The 26,635-nt window shown below is 39.1% G+C and overlaps 3 protein-coding genes across 3 annotated transcripts; 2 read left to right on the top strand and 1 right to left on the bottom strand.

Moving 5' to 3' along the window:
• Window positions 1-11,544: 11,544 nt before the first annotated feature.
• LOC141637925 (trans-cinnamate 4-monooxygenase-like) lies at window positions 11,545-13,722 on the bottom strand. Its single transcript, XM_074447342.1, has 3 exons — window positions 12,838-13,722; window positions 12,426-12,556; window positions 11,545-12,322 (listed from the first exon to the last, which is right to left on the bottom strand). The coding sequence occupies exons 1-3, from the start codon at window positions 13,620-13,622 to the stop codon at window positions 11,727-11,729; spliced, it is 1,512 nt and encodes a 503-aa protein (XP_074303443.1). The 5' UTR covers window positions 13,623-13,722; the 3' UTR covers window positions 11,545-11,726.
• A 2,545-nt stretch (window positions 13,723-16,267) lies between these two features.
• On the top strand, window positions 16,268-16,804 carry LOC141637943 (uncharacterized). The gene has a single exon (XM_074447361.1). The coding sequence runs from the start codon at window positions 16,268-16,270 to the stop codon at window positions 16,802-16,804; it is 537 nt and encodes a 178-aa protein (XP_074303462.1).
• Window positions 16,805-23,232: 6,428 nt separating this feature from the next.
• Window positions 23,233-25,230, top strand: LOC141637938 (trans-cinnamate 4-monooxygenase-like). Its single transcript, XM_074447357.1, has 3 exons — window positions 23,233-24,056; window positions 24,370-24,503; window positions 24,619-25,230. Exons 1-3 carry the CDS (start codon window positions 23,272-23,274, stop codon window positions 25,212-25,214), a joined length of 1,515 nt encoding a protein of 504 aa, XP_074303458.1. The 5' UTR covers window positions 23,233-23,271; the 3' UTR covers window positions 25,215-25,230.
• Window positions 25,231-26,635: the final 1,405 nt, after the last annotated feature.

Here is a 26,635-nt window from a genome sequence, read left to right as displayed (position 1 = left end):
GAATCAAACAAAACAAAGGTATGAATACCGTTAACAAGAAAGGTACCAGTGATAACATGTGCATCCTCCTCAGCTGCTTTCTTGTCCATCATGAACAGCTTTCCACTGGTCTTCTGTCCACCTCCCAGGATAGTACTGGCTGATGTGGCCGGCTTAGCACCTGACCCCTGATTGTTGTTGTTGTTGTTGTTCGTAGCTGGTATCTGATAAGAATTACCGCCGTTGCGGTTACCTCCACTCTGATAGCTCTGGCTTCCCCGGTTAGACCAAGACCCACTTGGTCTGTTGCTCGCATAACTCTGTGCCGGTCCCTGAGAATAACTTCCCCGGCCCGTCCCCTGAAAAGCTCCAGGCACACTCGTGCACTCATGTCTCTTGTGGCCAACACCGCCACAGCCAAAGCAAGTCATACCCCAACTCATCGCTACCCCCATGGCCACGCCCGAAGGAAGCCCCAAAGACTAAACCCGACCCAAATAAAACCCCTTAGCTTGATTGTGGTTGCTTTTCTTATGACTAGATTGGCCACCACCCTCACTCTCAGCCTTTCTTTTCTCAACACCAGACCTCTCCTGAGCCATCTCCACTAACCTCTCGCCCTCCCAGCTCTCTCATAAGCGTCCTTAACATCGCAAAGGACTTCTACGATAGTTATCCATGATCCTAGGGTCAACCCCTCTCAAACCTCGCCGCATTCTCACCACTCAATCCCATGTCCTCGATACCTAGACTTCTCATTAAACTGCTTATAGTACTCACCACGACATGTCGGATGTCATCTTGAACCCATCAAACTCCTCCCTCGCTTGCTTCTCACATGCTCTCGCACAAACTCTTTTCTCATAGCCCTACGGAACTCATCCCAAGGTATAGCGGTAAGCCTTGGTTAGCATACATCTCTCTCGGCACTCACTTGCACCTTATCCCACCACTCACCAGCGCCTCTCTCGGATAGAACGCGGCTTGCTCTACTCTCATCTCATCGGACAATGAACCAGTCCAAGATATTCTCCATCTCACGATGCCGCTTGTCAAGAAGGTTTGGTTCTCCGGTCCCTTTGGACTCCTTTGGGTTGAACCTAGCTATGTAAAGGCTGATCTTAGAGTGATCAACCTCCTTATCCTTATTCACTTTCTTTAAGGCCTCCGTAAGAGCATCCTGGTGCTCCAACATCTTAACAATATCATCCGTATTCATGGACTCAGCTCTCGCATAGTAAGCGTTTCTCTTAGGCGGCATCTTGAAGCTATATATAAGAAAGGGTAGACATAAACACATGTACTAAACCTCAAAACACGAAAACAGGCTACCCAGGTGCTACTCGATCGAGTGTCCCAACCTACTCGATCGAGTAAGAGGCTACTCGATCGAGTGCCTCCCATACTCGATCGAGTACCTCGACTCCAGAACACAAACAGACCTTCTGACTTCTAACATACTCGACCGAGTAGCCAGGCTACTCGATCGAGTGACCCCCTACTCGATCGAGTACCCCTAGTTACTCGATCGAGTACCCTAAAACTCGATTCTGGTCGTAAAACGTCAAAAACCCACCCGATCAAGTCAGTCCCACTCGATCGAGTCATGCTAACTCGAATATGCTACCCGCATGCTATAACATATTCTAACATGTAAAACAACTTATAAACACGATATCATTTCTTAATTATGCATACTATGCTACTCAACTGCTCATGCGATTAACAAACAATTATATCATGTTATTAATGCCACATAATAATCACTCAACATGCTTCTCATTCCAACACAGCTCTATATATATATATCTCTTCAATTTCATTCATATTCTCAACTTCTACTTCAAACATCCAACATTTACAACACACCTCATAACATCCACACACCAGCGAACAAACAACACATATGACTTAACAGAGAATTCTCCCCCATGTGACCGGTTCAAAATTGTAGGGCGAGTTCGCGACTTTAGGACGTCTCCCAAGCCTTTGCATTAGCTCCTACAACCTTTACTCCGGGTTCATTTTAATTGACTCCCTATATTCATTGGGTTCATTGGTTACAGGTTTCAGGATCGTCGCTCTGATACCATTTTGTAACACCCCCATACTCCAAATGCCTTACCAGGACCACTCAGGTATAAGGACGTTACCATCTCGGTTACCCGAGGTAATGATAATCAAATAAACAATAATGAAACGATATTTAAATAGTAATACTTTAGCGAAAGGTTACAATCCAAAAACCAAACCAAATACTAATACATGTTCTCAAAACTACATCTCTTGAACTAATCCGAAATGTATATGAAAAACTCTAAACTACGGCGGAAGACTTCTATCATCTGATCGTGGCAATCCCAGCTATCCCAAGATACTCATGTCACACCCGCTCAATATCTGCTCACCATCCCCGAATGGATCACCGCAGTTTTCAAAACATTCACCGGGTCGATCTATTTACACAAGAGGTATAATCAACAATACAAAGAACCAACACAACTCAAACAATCATATATGATCAAGCACTCCACTCCATCTCCGTCTCCGATCGTCCACCCGACCACCCGCGGGGGACCGCAGCCGTTCCCACCTAAGCCCCGCTCATCATACCGAGCGATAACCCCGTCCCATTAATGTGCACATCCCCTTCCGTGGCGGGTTCCACGAAGGGCGAAACTAGGGCGTGAAGCCACTCCCGCAAGTGACTCCACTCAGCTGAGAACGCATCTCGAGAACCACAGACAAACAATCACAATCACAATCACAATCACAACATCGTCTGAATCAACCAATTATACTAATTACAGCACAACACCACACCACATGTAAGTAATACTGAGTAGGAAAACCCTACCTGGAAAGCACAATTGTCAGACGATCTCATAGCTGAAGTCAAAAAGCTTCCTCTACGAATCCTCCTCCTAATTATACAAGCACATAATTACTACTATGCACATAACACAACAAAATCCCCAATTCCCAATATTAGGGTTTAACTAACTTTGACGAAATACAATAAAAACGGTATAAAGGTCTTACTCTCGACGCAAGGATTACAACGGTGTAAGGACAAGTGAAATCCGACCTTCCAAGCTCCGGGATTTGTTAACAATGCGATTAAGGTGATGAACGTAGTTTGCTTTCTCTTCTCACAGTGAATTAGGGTTTAGAAAAGTGATTAGAATGAATGACGAAAAGATTATATACCTTAATCGCATAATTAACGAAACCCAAGAAAACAACCCCCGTAAACCGGCTACTCGATCGAGTAGCCCAGGTACTCGATCGAGTACCCCCCTACCCGATCGAGTATCGTAGTTACTCGATCGAGTACCCAACAGGTCAGAAACTATTTTATTTCGCAAAACTCCCTTACTCGACAGAGTAAAGCCTACTCGATATAGTACCCAAAGACTTATAAATACGGAGTATTATAGAGAAAAAGAAACAGGTTACGGTACGACATTCCGAACGGCTGAAATTGAAGTGTATAATTCACGGTTTTTCGGAATTCCGGGGTCTCGGAATAAAATTCTCCGGAAATCACATAGAAAGTTCCTCGGGTCAGATAAAGCGGCCACGCAATGTTTGAGCACCAACGGAAGACATTTCGGGGTGTCGGTGTACCACAAACCAGCATTCGCCGAAACTCGGATTATCGTGAAAAATGAGTTAAAGCTCGTTATTTGAGGCTGAAATCCAATAGGTTGATTCATGAAATCGAACAGGTTGATTCCTGAAATGAGCTCGGACGCGTGATTGAGAAACAGGGGAAAAAGAAACAGGTTCCGGTACGACCTTACGAACGGCTAAAATGGAAATGTATATATAATACACGGTTTTTCGGGATTCCGGGGTCCCGGAATAAAATTCTCCGGAAATTACATAGAAAGTACCTCGGGTCAGATAAAGCGGCCACGCAAAGTTTGAGCACCAACGGAAGACATTTGGGGGTGCCTGTGTGCCACAAACCAGCATTCGCCGAAACTCGGATTATCGTGAAAAATGTGTTAAAGCTCGTTATTTAAGGCTGAAATCGAACAGGTTGATTCCTGAAATCGAAAAGGTTGATTCTTGAAATTAGCTCAGACGCGTCACTGAAAACAGAGAAAAAAAAGAAACAGGTTCCAGTACGACCTTTCGAACGGCTGAAATTGAAGTGTATAATACACGGTTTTTCGGGATTCCGGGGTCCCGGAATAAAACTCTTCGGAACTCACATAGAAAGTTCCTCGGGTCAGATTAAGCGGCCACACAAAGTTTGAGCACCAACGGAAGACATTTGGGGGTACCGGTGTGCCACAAACCAGTATTCGCCGTAACTCGGATTATCGTGAAAAATGAGTTAAAGCTCGTTATTTGAGGCTGAAATCAACAGGTTGATTCCTGAAATCGAACAGGTTGATTCCTGAAATGAGCTCAGACGCGTGATTGAAAAACAGGGAAAAACAGGTTCCAAGACGACCTTCCGAACGGCTGAAATTGAAATGTATATATAATACACGGTTTTTCGGGATTCCGGGGTCCCGGAATAAAATTCTCCGAAAATTACATAGAAAGTTCCTCGGGTCAGATAAAGCGGCCACACAAAATTTGAACACCAACGGAAGACATTTGGGAGTGCCGGTGTGCCACAAACTAGCATTCGCCGAAACTCGGATTATCGTGAAAAATGTGTTAAAGCTCGTTATTTGAGGCTGAAATCGAACAGGTTAATTCCTAAAATGAGCTCGGACGCGTGATTGAAAAACAGGGCAAAAAAGAAACAGGTTCCGGTACGACCTTCCGAACGGCTGAAATTGAAGTGTATAATACACGGTTTTTCGGGATTCCGGGGTCCCGGAATAAAATTCTCCGGAAATCACATAGAAATTTCCTCGGGTCAGATAATGCGGCCACGCAAAGTTTGAGCACCAACGGAAGACATTTGGTGTTGCCGGTGTGCCACAAACCAGCATTCGCCGAAACTCGGATTATCGTGAAAAATGAGTTAAAGCTCGTTATTTGAGGCTGAAATCCAATAGGTTGATTTCTGAAATCGAACAGGTTAATTCTTGAAATGAGCTCAGACGCGTGATTGAGAAACAGGGGGAAAAAGAAACAGGTTCTGCTACGACCTTACGAACGGCTAAAATTGAAATGTATATAAAATACACGGTTTTTCGGGATTCCGGGGTCCCGGAATAAAATTCTCCGGAAATTACATAGAAAGTTCCTCGGGTCAGATAAAGCGGCCACGCAAAGTTTGAGCACCAACGGAAGACATTTGAAGGTGCCGGTGTGCCACAAACCAGCATTCGCCGAAACTCGGATTATCGTGAAAAATGTGTTAAAGCTCGTTATTTAAGGCTGAAATCGAACAGGTTGATTCCTGAAATCGAAAAGGTTGATTCTAGAAATGAGCTCGGATGCGTGATTGAAAAACAGGGAGAAAAAAGAAACAGGTTCCGGTACGACCTTTCGAACGGCTGAAATTGAAGTGTTATAATACACGGTTTTTTGGGATTCCGGAGTCCCAGAATAAAATTCTCCGGAAATCACATAGAAAGTTCCTCGGGTCAGATACAGTGGCCACGCAAAGTTTGAGCACCAACGAAAGACATTTAAAGGTGCCGGTGTGCCACAAACCAGCATTCGTCGAAACTCAAATTATCGTGAAAAATGTGTTAAAGCTCGTTATTTGAGGCTGAAATCGAACAGGTTGATTCCTAAAATGAGCTCGGACGCGTGATTGAAAAACAGGGCGAAAAAGAAACAGGTTCCGGTACGACCTTCCGAACGGCTGAAATTGAAGTGTATATATAATATACGGTTTTTCGGGATTCTGGGCACTGGAATAAAATTCTCCGAAAATCACAAAGAAAGTTCCTTGGGTCAGATAAAGCGGCCACGCAAAGTTTGAGCACCAACGGAAGATATTTTGGGGTGCCGGTGTGCCACAAACCAGCATTCCTCGAAACTCGGATTTCGTGAAAAATGTGTTAAAGCTCGTTATTTGAGGCTGAAATCGAACAGGTTGATTCCTGAAATCGAACAGGTTGATTCATGAAATGAGCTCGGATGCGTGATTGAAAAACAGGGAGAACAAGAAACATATTCCGGTACGACTTTCCGAACGGCTCAAATTGAAGTGTATAATACACGTTTTTTCGGGATTCGGGGGTCTCGGAATAAAATTCTCCGGAAATCAGATATAAAGTTTCTCGGGTCAGATAAAGCGGACATGCAAAGTTTGAGTACCAACGGAAGACATTTGGGGGTGCCGGTGTGCCACAAACCAGCATTCGCCGAAACTCGGATTATCGTGAAAAATGTGTTAAAGCTCGTTATTTGAGGCTGAAATCGAAGAGGTTGATTCTTGAAATCGAACAAGTTGATTCCTGAAATGAGCTCGAACGAGTGATTGAAAAACAGGGAGAAAAAGAAACAGGTTCCGGTATGACCTTCCGAACGGCTGAAATTGAAGTGTATAATACACGATTTTTTGGGATTCCGGAGTCCCGAAATAAAATTCTCCGTAAATCACATAGAAAGTTCCTCGGGTCAGATAAAGCGGCCACGCAAAGTTTGAGCACCAACGGAAAACATTTGGGGGTGCCGGTGTGCCACAAACCAGCATTCGCTAAAACTCGGATTATCGTGAAAAATGTGTTAAAGCTTGTTATTTGAGACTGAAATCGAACAGGTTGGTTCCTGAAATGAGCTCGGACGCGTGATTGAAAAACAGGGAGAAAAAGAAACAGGTTCCGGTACGACCTTCCGAACGGCTGAAATTGAAGTGTATAATACACGGTTTTTCGGGATTCCGGGTTTCGTAATAAAATTCATCGGAAATCACATAGAAAGTTCCTCGGGTCAGATAAAGCGGCCACGCAAATTTTGAGCACCAACGGAAGACATTTGGGGGTGCCGTTGTGCCACAAACCAGCATTCGCCGAAACTGGAATTATCGTGAAAAATGTGTTAAAGCTCGTTATTTGAGGCTGAAATTGAACAGGTTGATTCCTAAAATCGAACAGGTTGATTCTTGAAATGAGCTCAGACGCGTGATTGAAAAGCAGAGAGAAAAAGAAACAGGTTCCGGTACGACCTTCCGAACGGCTGAAATTGAAGTGTATAATACACGGTTTTTTGGGATTCCGGAGTCCCGAAATAAAATTCTCCGAAAATCACATAGAAAGGTCCTCGGGTCAGATAAAGCGGCCACGCAAAGTTTGAGCACCAACGGAAGACATTTGGGGGTGCCGGTGTGCAACAAACCAGCATTCGCCGAAACTTGGATTATCGTGAAAAATGTGTTAAAGCTTGTTATTTAAGGTTGAAATCGAACAGGTTGATTCCTGAAATCGAAAAGGTTGATTCTTGAAATTAGCTCAGACGCGTCACTGAAAAACAGGGAAAAAAAGAAACAGGTTCCGGTACGACCTTTCGAACGACTGAAATTGAAGTGTATAATACACGGTTATTAAGGATTCCGGAGTCCCGGAATAAAATTCTCCGGAAATCACATAGAAAGTTTCTCGGGTCAGATAAAACGGCCAAACAAAATTTGAGCACCAACGGAAGACATTTGGGGGCGCCGGTGTGCCACAAACCAGCATTCGCCGAAACTCGGATTTTCGTGAAAAATGTGTTAAAGCTCGTTATTTGAGGCTGAAATCGAATAGGTTGATTCTTGAAATCGAACAGGTTGATTCGTGAAATGAGCTCGGCGTGATTGAAAAACAGTGAGAAAAAGAAACAGGTTCCGGTACGACCTTCCGAACGGCTGAAATTGAAGTGTATAATACACGGTTTTTCGGGATTCTAGGGTCCCGGAATAAAATTCCCCGAAATCACATAGAAAGTTCCTCGGGTCAGATAAAGCGGCCACGCAAAGTTCGAGCACCAACAGAAGAAATTTGGGGGTGCCGGTGTGCCACAAACCGGCATTCGCCGAAACTCGGATTATCGTGAAAAATGTGTCAAAGCTCGTTATTTGAGCCTGAAATCCAACAGGTTGATTCCTGAAATTGAACAGGTTGATTCCTGAAATGAGCTCGGACGCGTGATTGAAAAACACGGAGAAAAAGAAACAGGTTCCGGTACGACATTCCAAAAGGCAGAAATTTAAGTGTATATATATAATACACGATTTTTCGGATTCCGGGGTCCCGGAATTAAATTCTCCGGAAATCACATAGAAAGTTCCTCGGGTCAGATAAAGCGGCCACGCAAAGTTTGAGCACCAACGGAAGACATTTGGGGGTGCCGGTGTGCCACAAATCGGCATTCGCCGAAACTCAAATTATCGTGAAAAATGTGTTAAAGCTCGTTATTTGAGGCTGAAATCGAATAGGTTGATTCATGAAATCGAACAGGTTGATTCCTGAAACTAGCTCGGACGCATGAATGAAAAACAGGAAGAAAAAGAAACAGGTTCCGTTACGACCTTCCAAACGGCTGAAATTGAAGTGTATAATACACGGTTTTTCGGGATTCCGGGATCCCGGAATAAAATTATCCGGAAATGACATAGAAAGTCTCTCGGGTCAGATAAAGCGGCCACGCAAAGTTTGAGAACCAACGGAAGACATTTGGGGGTGCCGGTGTGCCACAAACCAGCATTCGCCGAAACTCGGATTATCGTGAAATATGTGTTAAAGCTCGTTATTTGAGGCTGAAATCGAACAGGTTGATTCCTGAAATCATAGAGGTTGATTCATGAAATGAGCTCGGACGCGTGATTGAAAAACAGGGAGAAAAAGATACAGGTTCCAGTACGGCCTTCCGAACGGCTGAAATTGAAATGTATATATAATACACGGTTTTTCGGGATTCCTGGGTCCCGGAATAAAATTATCCGGAAATTACATAGAAAGTTCCTCGAGTCAGATAAAGCGGCCACGCAAAGTTTGAGCACCAACGGAAGACATTTGGGGGTGCCGGTGTGCCACAAACTAGCATTCGCCGAAACTCGGATTATCGTGAAAAATGTGTTAAAGCTCGTTTTTTGAGGCTGAAATCGTCAGGTTGATTCCTGAAATAAGCTCGGACGCGTGATTGAAAAACAGGGAGAAAAAGAAACAGGTTCCGGTACGACCTTTCGAACGGCTGAAATTGAAGTGTATAATACACGGTTTTTCGGGATTCCGGGGTCCCGGAATAAAATTCTCCGGAAATCAAATAGAAAGTTCCTCGGGTCAGATAAAGCGGCCAAGCAAAGTTTGAGCACCAACGGAAGACATTTAAAGGTGCCGGTGTGCCACAAACCAGCATTCGCCGAAACTCGAATTATCGTGAAAAATGTGTTAAAGCTCGTTATTTGAGGCTGAAATCGAACAGGTTGATTCCTGAAATGAGCTCGGACGCGTGATTGAAAAATAGGGTGAAAAAAAAACATGTTCCGGTACGACCTTCCGAACGGCTGAAATTGAAGTGTATAAATATAATACACGGTTTTTCGGGATTCCGGGGTCCCGGAATAAAATTCTCCGAAAATTACATTGAAAGTTCCTCGGGTCAGATAAAACGGTCACGCAAAGTTTGAGCACCAACGGAAGACATTTGGGGGTGCCGGTGTGCCACAAACGAGCACTCGTCGAAACTCGGATTATCGTGAAAAATGTGTTAAAACTCGTTATTTGAGGCTGAAATCGAACAGATTGATTCCTGAAATGAGCTCGGACGCGTGATTGAAAAACAGGGAGGAAAAGAAACAGGTTCTGGTACGACCTCCAAACGGCTGAAACTGAAGTGTATAATAACAAGGTTTTCTAGATATTAGAGTTCCAGAACAAAATTCTCCAGAAATAACACAGAAGGTTCGGCGGATCAGGTAAAGCGTCCACACAAAATTTGAGTAGCAACGGAGAACATTTGGGAGTGCCGTTATGCGATTAACCAGCATTCGTCGAACGTCGGATAATCGTGAAAATGGATTAATACTCGTTATTTGGACCTGTAATCGAATTGGGTAACTCCAGACACGACCTCGGACACGTGGTTATAAAAGCGGGAAATAAAAAGAAACTTGGTTCAGTACGACCTCCCGAACGGCTCAAATCGAAGTGTATAATACACGGTTTTCGGGATTTCCGAGCCCGGAACAAAATTCTCCGAAAATCACACAGAAGGATTCTCGGATCAGGTAAAGCGGCCACACAAAATTTGAGTTGCAACGGAGGACATTTGGGGGTGTCTGTATGCGATAAATGAGCATTCCTCGAACCTGAGATAATCGTGAAAAATGGATTAATACTCGTTATTTGGACCTGAAATCGAATAGGGTAACTCCGAAAATGACCTCGGACATGTGAATGACAAACCGGGAGAAAAATAAACGTAGTCCGGTACGACCTCCCGAACGGGTCAAATCGAAGGATCCTCAGATTAGGTAAAGTGGTCACGCAAAATTTTTTGAGCAACGGAGGATATTTTGAGGTGCCGGTATGCGATTAGCGAGCATTCGTCAAACCTCGGATAATCGTGAAAAACGGATTAATACCCGTTATTTGGACCTGAAATCGAATTCGGTAACTCCAGACATGACCTTAGACACGTGGTTTAAAAAGCGGGAGAAAAAAAACGTGGTCCGGTACGACCTCCTAAACGGCTCAAATCGAAGTGTATTTGACCCAGAACCAAATTGACTTAACCCTTCCAATCCTACTTAAATATTTATTGACACATTCAAATCATTATCCCTAACTAATTTGATAACATTTTGCCTAATAATGATTAACCTTACCTAAATTCTTATATATTCAGAACCATACCTTGCAAAATCAACCCGACCTAAGAAGGCTGACTCAAGACCTAAAATTGACCCAACTAACCAACCTACAATACCCGAACTTTACTTGAAACCTGAATCGAGTTAACCCTACCCAAATCAACAATATTTTTATATTGGGACTCTTTAGCTTTTTGCCCTGCCACACTTGCACTTCACATTTAACATCCCAAATATGAAAAAACAAGGGATTTGCCATTATGAATTCATTGTGGATAATATTCTGCTATCCAACTAAAACCTACAAATTTGGACAGTTCATAGATTATACAGCTGATGTAGTACTTCTTATTGTTTATTTTCTGAGTTTTATTTTAAAGTTTGTGAGTTTTGCTTTAATATAAAGTTTTTGAACACATTTACTAAAACATCACACTAAAAAAATATAATATTGCTCAAAAACTATATTTATAAATGATAATATGCTCAGAAAAAATGTGTATATGCTCAAAAACTACAAAGTTTGAGGTATTACCTCAGATGCTTAATCCTTTTTTTTAAATTTGGATGACGAATGTTATTTACCGTTTATTTTCTACCTTTTCATTTCACAATCGATTAAGATATTATATATTTGGCCTCATCCACTTGCCATCTGATTGCACATGATATATATTTTTTTAACTGATTGTGAGAGGACAAAGAGAGAAGGTGGAAGAAAAGATTGGAGAAAAAAGGTAGATAACAACCCTCAAGCGTCCTAAATTCATATAAATACATCTATAACTTTATTTGTAAGAAGATGGGGGTGATGACTAATGCATTTCTTTGCTATCATAGAAAGTCATTGCCTTGCTTGTTTATTGAATTCGTCCATTTAAGCACTTTTTTTTTCTAACTTTGAATATACAGAAGAAATAAAGAAAATTGACTAAATACAGCTAAATAGAAAAAGAGAATATAAATGCGATATCAGTGCACACCAAAGGTAACAGCTACAGAACTCCTAGTCTTTTAAGAAAAAAAACACTTAAACCCGGGGTTTAAGCACGACGGTGGAGTGATTACGAACATGCAAGCTAAACTGTCCACATTGCTCCGTTGTATCGACCTTGGATTGGCCGGGAGGAGGAAGGAGTTCGAAGTTTTGGATCAAGCGGCCGACAGTAATGGAGATGATCGGAAGAGCAAGGATAATACCAGGACAACTCCTTCTACCAACCCCAAAAGGAAGGTATCGAAAATCATTTCCATTTGCTTCGACTTTAGACTCCTCTTCCAAGAACCTCTCCGGTCTAAACTCTTCCGGTTTTTTCCAATGTTCAGGGTTATTGGCAAGCCACCAAGCATTAACCAATACCTTACTTTGAGCAGGGATGTCATGACCGCCAAGCTTGGCTTCGTGCACATTCATATGAGGTATCAGCAACGGGATGGGCATTCGCAACCTCAACGTTTCTTTCACCACAGCTTCCAAATATGGTAACTTATGCGTGTCTGCCTCGGTTACTTGGTTCCCTTTTCCGAGCACATTGTCTAGCTCTTCCCTCACCTTCTGCTGAATGTCAGGGTGGTTCACTAACTCCGCTACTGCCCATTCGATTGACATCAATGTTGTTTCGATTGCTGTTTAACGTTTAAATCATTAGTATTTGGATTGCTAAACACCTTATCATATAAACAAAGTCGTAGCGACTAGCTTAAAGAAAATTTTACAAAATTAACTCACCAGCAATGTTGATGTTCTCAATCATGTACATTACATTTTCTTCAGTAATTTCGCCGCGATTTTGTGCTTCCAGGATGTTATCTATGGCACATTTTGGTTCAGTGTTTGATGCCTTTGTTCCTGATAATTTCCTGTAAACATGACAATAATTCATTAAAAACATTGTTTTTTTTTAGGTATTCATTAATTAATATTTAATGGGAAATAATAAAATTAATTCCAATTTGTCTTCGCTGTTCAATGTCAACTTCTGACTTTTATGTCAACGTGAAAAGTGTGACAAATAATTGTTGATAGATGGTGTTACGGATAAGTTTCATCTGATGACGTTCTATCATAATTAAATCCAAAAATAGGTCAAAGAAAAGCGAAAAGGTAGGGGGGAGGGGAGGAGAATCGGAGATTATCGTACCTGCGGACGTCGACGAAGTAGTCCTTGAAGAGATTCAATCTCTTATCCCTAATTTGTACACAAAACTTGAGATAACCCCTGAGGAACGGTCGTAGTATTGGTATAAAATCGGCGTAATTGTAATCAAATGTCTGAGACAATTGTCCTCTTTTGGCGTTAATGGAAATTAACTTGTTGTAAAGAGGATCGTCAACGCTATTAAAGCGACGATTAAACATGATACGGTACATATTATTGTACATCATGAGTTGTAGACGTTTACGTAGTACGATGCCGGTGGTGGAGGATTCTGGGTGTTTGATGACATCATCAACCACACTCGCAGCTTCCTCCTCCCAACCGGCCTTGTATTGTTGTACAACCTTGTTGGTAAAAAAGGGGACCGTCATGATCCTCCTCATTTTTCTCCAGTGTTCACCGTACTCGGTGAACACCATATCTTGTCCTCCCCCAGTGAATATATCAAACACTAGGTTTCTCGGCCTAGACCCAAATTCAGCTCCCTGTGTCTGAAGCACCTCCTTGGCAAGTTCCGGGGAGGACACAACAACCACATTTCGAACTCCCATTCGTAATAATAATATATCTCCAAACCTCTTGGCAAGGTCCAAGAGGTTCCGGTGATTAAGATCATTCCCAACCTGCAGCCAATTTCCAAATATGGGAATTGGCAGCGGTCCTGGGGGAAGCTTCAGCTTCCTCCCTCTCAGCTTCGAGATTGTTATCGCAACCACAATAGCAAAGAAGAGGGCATACAACCCCTTTTGAACTAGCATCATATCCATTATTATTGATTTATGAATTTATGAAATTTGAGAAGGAGATGTTTTAGACTTTAAGTTATAAGATTGAAAGTGTATGTGAATGTGAATATGTGATGCTTAAACAAATTGAACAATTTTCCCTTATATAGAGGGTAGTTGGATTGTCGGAGAATAAATAAGTATTGATTGAAAATTACTCAAATGTAAACCGTGTATTTAGGTGAAGTCATGTACGAAATCAAGTTCCACCCTATTTCTAATCTTGAAAATGCAGGACCACTATTATTAAATTATAAATTCTTGTTTCAAATTAACTATTTTCGTCTTGTTAAATAGATAGGGTTATGTGATCATTTTATAGTCAAATGTAATTATAATAATCCAAGTGATTTGACAGCTTGTTGAGCTTAATAACTAATTTTTCAAAAGTGGTCACATTTTACTTTAAAATAATCTCAAAATTCGATTTTTAAGAAAAGGATCAAAATAATCCGTTTTAAAGAAGACACCTATTATTAAATTCCTCGCGTTGTCTAGTTGACTGATCTTTCTATCTTTAGTTTGTGCGGTTGTACGTCAATCACTCACTTTGGCAAAATTTGTACTCATATTGGGGACTGAATTCTAGTTGGATTTTACTTAGTTTGATTCTAGAGTGTTTAAATATTCTAGAATGTGAATGTGCTCTCAAATTTAATCCTTATAATAAAGATATTTTCCGAGAGCTACAAGTGGTAGTTGACCGTTTATTATCAATTCAAATTGGAAATGAGAGTGTTCTAAATTTGACCTTTTTGGCAAAGAAAGGAAGGGAAAGAAACCCTTGTTGTCACCCGCTTCGACCAATGATTGTATTCCTCTTAGTTAGGGATGGCAATGGGTAGGATCTGGATAGGATCCTATAAGATCCATATTTACAGGATCTGAAATTCCCATATCCATATCCGGATCCGCAGGATCTGGATTGGATCAGGATATATCCATATCCTTTTGATAATAAAAGAAAAGTCCCTCTTAAAATATAAAAATAATATTTTTGGTATTTTACTACGACGTAACATACTATTTTCCTTTACTAGATACTAATAATAAAGCTAAAGTTCTAAAAACATAAAAATAAAGTCTTATGAAATTACAATAACACTAAAAAAGTATCTTTTTTTAACCAAAAAATGTTAATCAGAAAAAATCATGGTTTGATTTATGAAAAAAATTAAAAGAACAAAGCATATAATTTTACTATTTGTTTAGCTGAACTTATTTTTTAAGAAAATGAAATAAAAATGGATCTAAGGGTAGGATCTGGATCTCGACCATACGATCCATATCCATATCCTTATCCACTGGATCTTAAATATCGCGATCCATATCCGCTCCGTAGGATCTGGATCTCAGGATCTGGGCAGGATCTGGATTCTGTTGCCATCCGGACTCTTAGTTCACTCGATGTGCCTACGAATTCTGAGGGTAGCGGTGCGCGGTGCGCCGTGGCCTTGAATGATTCGGCTCTCTATAATTCATCCTCCTCAGATAGCTCAAAACCATCTCAATTTCACTTCACTAGCAAGAAGAGACCTAAGAATAGATTAAATCTATCCTCTCAAGATTATGCAAACTTATTACATGACAAAAAATTTGGAATTCTACCATCCAAGGTCCATATCTTACTTGAGGGTCTGTACCCTCACCCCCAAAAACTATCCAGACAAGAACTCCCCATGAAGAAATTTTAGAGACAACGTAACAGAAGTTCCTACCACTTCTCCTTTGCCGAAGAATCTTTTTAAGCCAATTAATGTGAAGCATTCTGAAAGTGTTGAGTTGGTTTAAGAGGAGGTCATAATCATCCAGGTAGATATGAAGCTCCAGAAAAGAAAGTGCGTTTTGTTGATATGGGTAATACTTTCAATTCCTTTAAGCACTAGTCAAATTTTAAGCCTATCAATAGACCTCATCTTCAAGGGAGTACCCCACCCGAATAACGTTTTCGGTTGAGTAGAGTATTACAACTTGTACAAGACTTTATGGATTTTATTTATTAATCAATTGTTGTACACAAATTTCCATTAAGCCGGATATATCCACTTTAACCTTAAGACGGCTCAAATACAATAGTCAAGGTGGTAAAAAGAAAGTTCCTAGGAAATAGCAAAATAATTTTCTTCTTTAGCCAAGCGGAGTATTAATTGATCCGTTTTATTCTTAAAATGGATATACCCGTTAATTTTCCTATCTAGCCTAGTGGGGTATTAATTAACCCATTTATTCATAAAACTATTGAACTAACTAAAGTAACAAGAAGTTAGTTAGTAGAGTTAGTTACAGAATTAGTTATTGAAACTAACTTAGGTGATAAGTCGGTTTATAGAACAATATAAATACTAGATCAATACTCATTTTAAAAACACAATTCTCATATATCAAAAATCACTTCAATATTTCTACAAATCTCTCTTTACAACTAATAACATCAATGCAAGAACATTGATGTTTTACATGGTATCAGCTTATTAACAATCAAGAAAATCATTAAACGCTTCCGCTTCCGCATACACATTCATATCTTCATCATTTCTTCATAAACATTCCTTCATATCTTCATCGTTGTTCATATCTCTTTCCAAATTTTCTTTGTATCTTCATCGTTGAATCTTCATCTTTTCAATATGCCTACTGATCAAACATCTGATCCTTATGATTATTATGACGATCCTTTATATCTCTCTTCTTCTGATCAACCCTTCTCTCAGCTTACTGCTTCCTTGTTTGATCGGTCCGAATTTCTCAGCTGGAAACAAGATATACTCATGGCTCTTGCTGCTAAAAATAAAGACGGGTTTATCAATAGAACCCTCACCAAGCCACCATCAACAGACAAGAAATATCATCAATTCATTCGTTGTGATTTGATGGTTCTTAAGTGGATTCTTAATTCCATTGACAAGCCATTACGGGAAAACCTGAAGTACATCAGAACTGCACAAGAGTTATGGGCTGAACTTATGGAAAGGTATGGACAGTCTAATGCTATTGAGATTTACCAACTTTCTCAAGATCTAAATTCTACATCACAATCCAATTTATCCCTGATTGAGTACTACAGTAAAGTCAAAAATCTTTGGGAAACTATGGATAGTTTGGATCCTGTTCCAAGCTGTACATGTGGTAGAATGGCTTCTTGCACTTGTACTCTCATGAAATGAATGCTTGTTCGTGATCAAAATGCCAAATTGATCAAATTCTTGATGGGTCTTAATTCTAAATATGATACGGTTAGGATACATATTTTATCCATGGATCCTCTGCCATCTATCAGTAAAACTTTGGGTTTGCTGCAGAAAATTGAGAAACAGAAGCATATTTCTGATTTTGTTGATAATATTTCTGATATCAATGCTTATGCAACATATAAGGGCTCTGATATTGATCCCAAGTACATGAAGGCAAGTTCTTCAGATGATTCTTCTTCTGCAAAGTATTGCAGTCATTGCAAGATGAATAGCCACAATCTTTCTGAATGTTTCATGGTTAACAAGTGTCCGGCTTGTGGGAAATTTGGCCATTCTGTTACTAAATGCTTTCAAGTGGTTGGTTTTCCTAGCAAGAATAACAAAGGGAAAGGTAAAATGGGTTCTGGTAAGCCTGGGAATGCAGCTGGTAATTTCAAGAAGTCAGCAAACAATGTTGATGTTCAAGAAAATTTATCTCCACTTGAAGATGTTGATGATGTTCCTACTGCAGTTTCTTCTCACGTTCCTTTTGATTCAGCCATGATTGATGGACTGGTCACATCAGTCGCGGATCAGGTGATAAAGAGAATCTCAGATAATAAGCAAGGTCTTTCCTTCTCTAATTTCGCAGGTACATTTCATCAAGTACATTCTGCTCATTCTGATTCTTGCTTTACTGATTGGATAATTGACACTGGTGCATCTGACCATATGACTTATGACATTAAACTTTTACATAATACTACTAAATTGAATACCCCACTAATCATTGGATTACCTGATGGTACCAGTAAGACAGTCACAGTTACTGGTGATGTTTGTTTAACTCCAACTATTACATTGCATCATGTGTTGCTTCTTCCTGATTTTAAACAAAATTTAATGTCAGTAAGTAAGCTGCTTGACCATAACAAACTATCTGCTGTGTTCTTGTCTACCAACTGTTATTTTCAGGACCATTCCAATAGATGTGTAGCTAAGGGACAAAGGATAGGAGACCTCTATAGATTTCAATCTACTAGTACTGCTTTGCTTGTTCAAAGGATTGCTGCTGTTGTTCTAAATTTACTACAAACATCTTCTGTTAATTCTTCTCTAAACCAATGTAATAAAGTTTCTAAATATGTATCTCTATTTCATTCTAGGCTTGGGCATGCTTCTTATGATAAAATTAAAATTGTAAATAAAGAACAGTGTATTGCTTCTTCTTCATTTCAATGTAAAACTTGTATTCTTGCAAAGCATCATCAATTGCCATTTCCTCATAGTAATTCTAGAGCATTAACTGTTTTTGAGCTTCTTCATATGGATATTTGGGGACCATATAAAATTCCCTCTTTGTCTGGTGCCAAATACTTTCTTACCATTTTAGATGATCACTCTAGGAATACATGGACCATCTTGTTTCAGACTAAGGACCAGGTTCCATGTCTTGTTAAAGATTTCTTTGCTTACATAGAAAAACAGTTTGATGCTGTGGTTAAAGTTGTCAGGGGTGATAATGGGGGAGAGTTTTTGCATCATTCTTGTGGCCAAGTATTTAAACATAGAGGTATCATTCATCAGACCAGTATAGCAGGCAGGCCACAGCAAAATGGCCGTGTTGAACGCAAGCATAGGCACCTTTTAGATACTGCAAGATCTCTTAAAATTCATGCCAGTTTGCCCATAAAATTTTGGGGTGATAGTTTATTAACAGCTACTTATCTTATTAATCTAATGCCCTCTTCTACTATTGGTTGGAAAACTCCATTTGAGATTTTGTTTGGTAAGGCACCAAATTATGCTGACTTAAGGGTCTTTGGTTGTTGCTGTTATGCCACAATGCCTCCTACTTACTCTGATAAGTTTGGCACAAGGGCTAGGAAGTGTATCTTTCTAGGTTATCCACACACTCAAAAGGGTTACAAGTTATATGACCTTTATTCAAACTAGAAAAGTGTTTGTTAGTAGGGATGTTTTATTTAAAGAAGATGAGTTCCCTTTTAAGAGTCTCAATTCTGAATTACAGTCTACTAATTTAGTCAATCCTGCAACATCTACTTTAATTTTGTCTCAAGATATGACTGAGACACCTTTAACACAGTCTGACCAGACTGTTACAACTGAACAGAATGCTACTACTGAACAGTCTGTCAGTACAGGACCTACAAATACAAATAACCTAAACACTACCACCTTAAATACTAGAATGACTGTTAGAAGGTCAGTAAGACCTAGGCAGCCATCTGTTTTGTTACAGGATTATCATTGTCCTTTACAATTATCTGGACAAACTTCCACTGGTACATCAAACACAGCTGCTGCACTACATGCTACTGTCTTGCAAAATATGCAAGAATATGATCCCAAGTATGTTACATCTTTGGCCACTGTTCTTCAAGAACATGAGCCATACACATATTATCAAGCCAGCAGAGATCCTAGGTGGGTGGATGCAATGAATAAAGAAATCAAAGCTTTAGAAGATAACCAGACTTGGCAGCTGATGGAATTACCTAAAGGAAAGAAATCTATTGGCTCTAAATGGGTGTTCAAAATTAAGTACAATGCAGATGGGAGTGTGGAAAGATTTAAAGCCAGGTTGGTTGCCAAGGGCTACAACCAGGTCAAAGATAGAGACTATACTCACACTTTCTCACCAGTAGCAAAATTCACAACAGTAAGGACCCTCCTGGCCATTGTAGCAGCAAAAGGATGGCCATTATATCAGGTTGATATAAATAATGCCTTCTTACATGGCCATTTGGATGAAGAGGTTTATATGCGACCACCAGAAGGATATAAAGTGCAGCAGGGACAAGTATGCAAGCTAGTCAAATCTCTTTATGGCCTTAAACATGCATCTCGACAATGGAATAAAGAGTTTACAAAATATTTACTCAGCAAGGGTTATCTGCAATCCAGACAAGATTACTCCTTTTTCACTAAGTTTGATGCCCTTACACAGTCCTTTGTTGTTGCTCTAGTATATGTTGATGATGTTCTCATCAGTGGCACAGATGAACAAGCTATATTAGACCTCAAGCAAGGGTTAGACAAGGAATTTCCCATTAAGGATTTAGGACATGCCAGGTATTTCCTTGGCTTGGAAATATCCAAGAATCACATTGAACTTCTCATCAATCAACGAAAATATATCATAGATATACTTACTGATATGAAGATGGAGAATGCCACAACAGCTAATTTTCCAATGCAGCGAGGAATCAAGTTGAGCACAGATGATGGTGAGTTGTTGGAAGATCCAGAAAAGTACAGAAGGTTAATAGGCAGGCTCTTATACCTAAACATGACTAGGCCTGATATATCATATTCAGTCCAACATCTCAGCCAATTTGTTAGCAAACCAAGATTACCTCATTTTCAAGCTGCTATACATGTTCTAAGATATCTAAAGAAGACAATAAACACTGGGTTGTTTTATAGTGCCCATTCTGATCTGCAACTTGTTGCCTATAGTGATGCGGATTGGGGTCAATGTGCTTTCACATGTAAGTCTCTCAGTGGCTACTGTGTTTTCCTGGGAAGATCCCTTATCTCCTGGAAAACCAAAAAGCAAAAGACAGTCTCCAAAAGCAGTGCTGAATCTGAGTATAGAAGCATGTCCTACACAAGCTCAGAGTTAGTTTGGCTTGACAGTCTCCTCCAAGAATTCAGGATCACAACACCTAAGCCTATTCCACTTTACTGTGACAACAAAGCAGCACAGCATATATCTCTTAACCCCGTATTCCATGAAAGAACAAAGCACCTTAGCATAGATTGTCACTATGTTAGGGACAAACAAGATGAGGGATTTCTCCTAACTAAGCATGTCAGGACAGGACTTCAAGTTGCAGACATCATGACAAAAGCTTTAGGTGCAGACCAGCATGATTTTCTTTCTTCCAAACTTGGTTTGGTCTTCACCCCTACTCAAGTTTGAGGGGGGAATATTGAACTAACTAAAGTAACAAGAAGTTAGTTAGTAGAGTTAGTTACAGAATTAGTTATTGAAACTAACTTAGGTGATAAGTCGGTTTATAGAACAATATAAATACTAGATCAATACTCATTGTAAAAACACAATTCTCATATATCAAAAATCACTTCAATATTTCTACAAATCTCTCTTTACAACTAATAACATCAATGCAAGAACATTGATGTTTTACAAAAACGGATACACCCGTCGTAAAAGAGACTAATTGATTGTTGCAATGTAATTAAGGAAATATGACTAGATTAACAAGGAGTGTACTAGCTAGAAAGAAAAAGTCTTCACTAAAAGTGGTGAGAGATAGTCTTTCAATAAGTTATTGAGAGACCAGTGTTTCGTACCATTTTATTTGTATTTCGTGACCCTTTTGTTGTTGATCGTATACATAGTAATTTCGTACCTATCGTACTTATAATAATACATGTACCTATTTTATCTTTAATCATGATTTGTTCCTATTTTAATACCTTTAGTATCACTTTTTCTTAAAACTAGTATCGGTGCATGTCCCCGTCCGAGGTACCTTTATTTAGCATTAAAATTTATTTTCAATGAAATAAAACTACTTTAAAGTTGTATAACTTATAAATTTATCATTAATATATTTTTCTATGATATATTTTAAAACTACGATGAAATAATTTATTAGACAAATTCAGTACTCCCGCTATTAATATTTTACTTAAATCGACTAGTTAGCTAATTGTTCATATATACTTTATTTTGTTGTTAGTATTGTTACTTTTATTACATTCGTTATTACTACTGTTACTTTCACTACTCTAGCCGTAATTATTATTACGTAATTATTGAAACTTTCACTCCGCATTAATATTGATAATTTCACTACTCCCGTAGTCCCGTTGTTACTTATATTACCTTCACTACTCCCGCTCGCTACTAATATTGTTACTTTGACTATTCAAATGAATGATTATTATCATATTATTATATTTTAATGGGTGACAAAAAAATGATCTATTTAATTTATTATAGGAAAACATATTCCCTAAGCATTTGTATTCTTGTTTATATTGCTGGATCGTGTTTACTTTGCTGGTTTTATGACTAGATTGGTAGAGTAGTTTTATCTAATGGTTGAAGGCCAGACTCATGAATGATTTTATACTCTAGACGCGTCCTTTACACGATTACCCTTTTAACTTGAAATGAAAATGTAACGCATGCCTTTCATAGTGTATTAGTGTGTGCTAAGACCATCTCCAAGCAGAAGGTCGAGTTAATCGGGTCACCAATATTTTTCCTCTTAATCACACCTTAATTATCTTGACCCATTTTCACCCTCTCAAGCAAAAGGTCACGACCTAGGTCACCAACCCAATCATTTTCCACTTTACAGCCAATGAGAGAGTGCCACCTACCGGGTCACCATACTCAACCAAAGGTCACCTCCCTTTGTTTTGATGGTTATCCCTTTTTTTGGTTTCCAGCCAATAAGAGAATGCCACCTATCGGGTCACCAACAAAGTCACCAACTCAACTCAAGGTCACCAATTGACCCTGAGTAATTCAAGGTCACCAAAATTATCCCCTTAATCTTAATTTAAGGTGTCATTAAGGTGACCCAACAAGGTCACGACCCAGTCGGTGACCTTGCTTGGGAATGGTCTAAGAGATCTAGGATTCAAATCTCACCATCATTCCTTTACAAAATAAAATATTAACATCCGGTATAAGAAGGTCTACGTTACAAACCATCTCTACTAGTTGTGTCTAGCTCTACCACCGATATTTTAGAAACTATACATATGGATTAACCCTAGTCCCTACATTCTAGAAACTTAAACATTCTAGAATCGAACAATTGAAGAAACAAGTAGAACTCACTCATAATAATCCCAAATCCCAATATGAGTGTGAATTTTGCTAAAAGTAAAAATGGTTGACGGCTTGACGCACAACCGCACATTCTAAAGATATGCGACAAGTCAATTATCTAAACCCGCGAATCAAATAATAGTCATGACTCATGGATGGAGAGGTGCATTTTCCTGGATCGTCATACATACGGTGCAACTTGTTTTCCTACACCCCTTAGTAGACGTGATTAAATGCGGGTTTGAGTTGAATATGACCTGAGCTTTAGTTTTTGTTTAAACGAATTACTAGATTTGGGACGGATTAATGGACTAAGCCTGTATATTTTCTTTTTCTAAATATCTTGTCTGTACGGTTGTACCTACTTATTTAATGGGTCAAATTCAATGAACAAGACGACCCATAAACAGTTCCTCCACTTACCTAATTACACGGTTTGAATTGAGTAATTTTCAACGTATATGCATGGTTTTACGTAGTCTCCGGCAATCCAACTACCACTACTCTGAGTACTCTCTATATAAGAAAAAATTGTTCAATTTGTTTAAGCATCACATTTTCACATACACATTCAATCTTATAACATAAAGTTTTAAACACTTTCAATTAATCAATAAAAATGGATATCATGCTAGTTCAAAAGGCCTTGTATGCACTTTTCTTTGCTATCGTGGTTGCGATTACAGCCTCGAAGCTGAAGGGGAGGAAGTTGAAGCTTCCCCCAGGACCGCTGCCAATTCCCATATTCGGGAATTGGTTGCAGGTTGGGAATGATCTTAATCACCGGAACCTCTTGGACCTTGCCAAAAGGTTCGGAGATATAGTATTGTTAAAAATGGGGGTTAGAAATGTGGTGGTTGTGTCCTCTCCCGAACTTGCTAAAGAGGTGCTTCAGAAACAGGGAGCTGAATTCGGGTCTAGGCCGAGAAACTTAGTGTTTGACATATTCACTGGGGAAGGACAAGATATGGTGTTCACCGAGTACGGTGAACACTGGAGAAAAATGAGGAGGATCATGACGGTCCCCTTTTTTACCAACAAGGTGGTACAACAACACAAGGCCGGTTGGGAGGAGGAGGCTGCGAGTGTGGTTGACGATGTTATCAAACACCCTGAGTCCTCCTCCACCGGCATTGTACTACGTAAACATCTCCAACTCATGATGTACAATAACATGTACCGTATCATGTTTAACCGTCGCTTTGACAGCGTGGACGACCCTCTTTATAACAAGCTAATTTCTATTAATGCCGAAAGAGGACAATTGTCTCAGACATTTGACTACAATTACGCTGATTTTATACCTATTCTACGACCTTTCCTCAGGGGTTATCTCAAGTTATGTATAAAAATCAGGGATAAGAGATTGAATCTCTTCAAGGACTACTTTGTCGACGTCCGCAGGTACGATAATCTATGCCTTTACCCTTTTAATTTTCATCAACGTAATTTTGAGTTAGATTATGATAGGACGTCATCAAATAGTACTTATCGATAACACCGTGTCAGTGTCACCGTTTATCAACCTTTTTTTTTTTTGTCAAAACACAATAATTATAAATGTTCCAAACTTTTCCAAGTTGACCCAAAAAAGTCAAAGTTTGACATTGAAAAACAAAGACCGGTTGGAATAATATTTTAGTTTCCCACCAAGTATTTTCTAAAACTTTGAATTTAAACAAACAAATTATTAATGAAATTCTTGTCAAAAATACAGGAAATTATCAGGAACAAAGGCAGCAAACAACACTGAACCAAAATGTGCAATAGATCACATCCTGGAAGCACAAAATCGAGGCGAAATCACGGAACAAAATGTAATGTACATTGTTGAGAACATCAATATTGCTGGTGAGTTAACTTGTAAAATTTTCTTCAGCTCGTCGCTACGACTTTATTTGTATGTATAGAGTGTTTAGTAACCGAATACTAATAAATTGAACTGAACTGAACTGAATGTTAACAGCAATCGAAACAACATTGTGGTCGATCGAATGGGCAGTAGCAGAGTTAGTGAACCACCCTGAGATTCAGAACAAGGTAAGGGAAGAGCTAGACAATGTACTCGGAAAAGGGAACCAAATAACCGAGCCAGACACGCATAAGTTACCATATTTGGAAGCTGTGGTGAAGGAAACACTTAGGTTGCGAATGGCCATCCCGTTGCTGGTACCTCACATGAATTTACACGAAGCCAAGCTAGGCGGTCATGACATTCCCGCTGAAAGCAAGGTATTGGTCAACGCTTGGTGGCTTGCAAATAACCCTGAGCATTGGAAAAAACCGGAAGAGTTTAGACCGGAGAGGTTCTTGGAAGAGGAGTCTAAAGTCGAAACAAATGGAAATGATTTTCGATACCTTCCGTTTGGGGTTGGTAGAAGGAGTTGCCCTGGTATTATCCTTGCTCTTCCGATCATCTCCATCACTATCGGCCGCTTGATCCAAAATTTCAACCTCCTTCCTCCTCCCGGCCAATCTAAGGTCGATACAACGGAGCAATGCGGACAGTTTAGCTTGCATGTCCGGAACCACTCCACTGTTGTGCTTAAACCCAGAGTTTAAGGCTGATTTGTTTTTCTTGTATCGCGTAAATTACATTTTTTTCTAATTAGCTATATTTAATCGATTTCATTCGTTTATTTATTCTGTATATTCAAAGTTAGAAAAAAAAATGTGTGTTGGAGTACACTAGTGTAATAAACAAGTCAATGACTTTTGTAAACATTCTTATAAAGCTCATAAACTATACTACTGGTTGTATTAAAAAAAATCATTTTTCCGTTTTTACAAGCCCATAGGGCTTGCATGTTAAAGAGTTCATGTCCACGTTATTCGACCCATAGACAAATTCAGGCCGAATTTGTCCAAAATTTGAGATAAGTATTATTATAAAAAGGGTTTTCTAAAATGTATCCTTAGGGCACATTTTGACAACATTTTTCCATCTTTACGAGGCCGGAGTGCTACTCTGTTAAAGATTTCACACCAACGTTTGACCAATTTATCAATCGGTATAGTCGATCACTTATGAATTCCACTCACTAGGATAGCTTTTGATCTTGACAAGTATTCAGATAGCATATTGGACGTGTGACATTCAAGTTCTTCTAGAAAAGGAGCTAATGTTTTGTGTCCCACATGACAAGTATTGAGTGTAACATTCAATCAACACATTTGTTTTAACCTTGTGTTAATAATTTAATTTTGAGAAGTTATTTCCGAAATCGGAAATTAATTGCAACAAGAATACATATAGGCCATGTTTGCTAATCAAGGTGAAATAAATAGATTTTGGCTTAAATAGTAGATTGACCAATTAATCTACTAATTTCTTATGTTTCGTTAATGACATATTTAGATAGCATATTAGTGGAAATCTCCTGTTTTTGAATATGCTGCTAATAGCAGCATATTGTAATAGCATATTCAGGTTTTACATGAAAATGATAGATATATACATATACAAATATATAGATTTTTTTAGTACATAAGTACTAAAGTTGTATAATAGCGGTAAAATCTCAAATTCATAACTTGAAATTTAATATTTAAATTTTTTGATTGAAATATCACAAAAAATCGAAAATAACCATAAAAAAAACAAGGAGTTAAAATGTGTATAATTATCAACTTCAAACTTCCATATACTGCATTTTCGAAACCTTACATTTTTATGTCGATAAGTATAATTTTAAAATCTAGTCCAACGTACTTTTGATTCGTTGATCTGCCCTTGTCCCTTGATAGAAGAGTTAAAAGCATAATACCTAAAAACTACCTAAAAATTTGTTTATTCTAGCCAAATAAAGTTGTTATTTAACTTGTTTAATTTGAAGATGGATAGCGCCGTCTTAATAATACCTAAGTGAACCTCAAATACATCATAGAAATTAAAAAGGATTAATTTATGAAAACACCCTTTAATGTTGCACTTTTTAAAACTTAACACCTTATCAATACAAAAAATTAAAACTTAATACCTT

Source organism: Silene latifolia, unplaced genomic scaffold, assembly GCF_048544455.1.
Source record: "Silene latifolia isolate original U9 population unplaced genomic scaffold, ASM4854445v1 scaffold_158, whole genome shotgun sequence".
NCBI classification, from domain to species: domain Eukaryota; kingdom Viridiplantae; phylum Streptophyta; class Magnoliopsida; order Caryophyllales; family Caryophyllaceae; genus Silene; species Silene latifolia.
The sequence above is the reverse complement of the archived record's forward strand: the minus strand, read 5'-3'. Positions and strand labels throughout refer to the sequence as shown.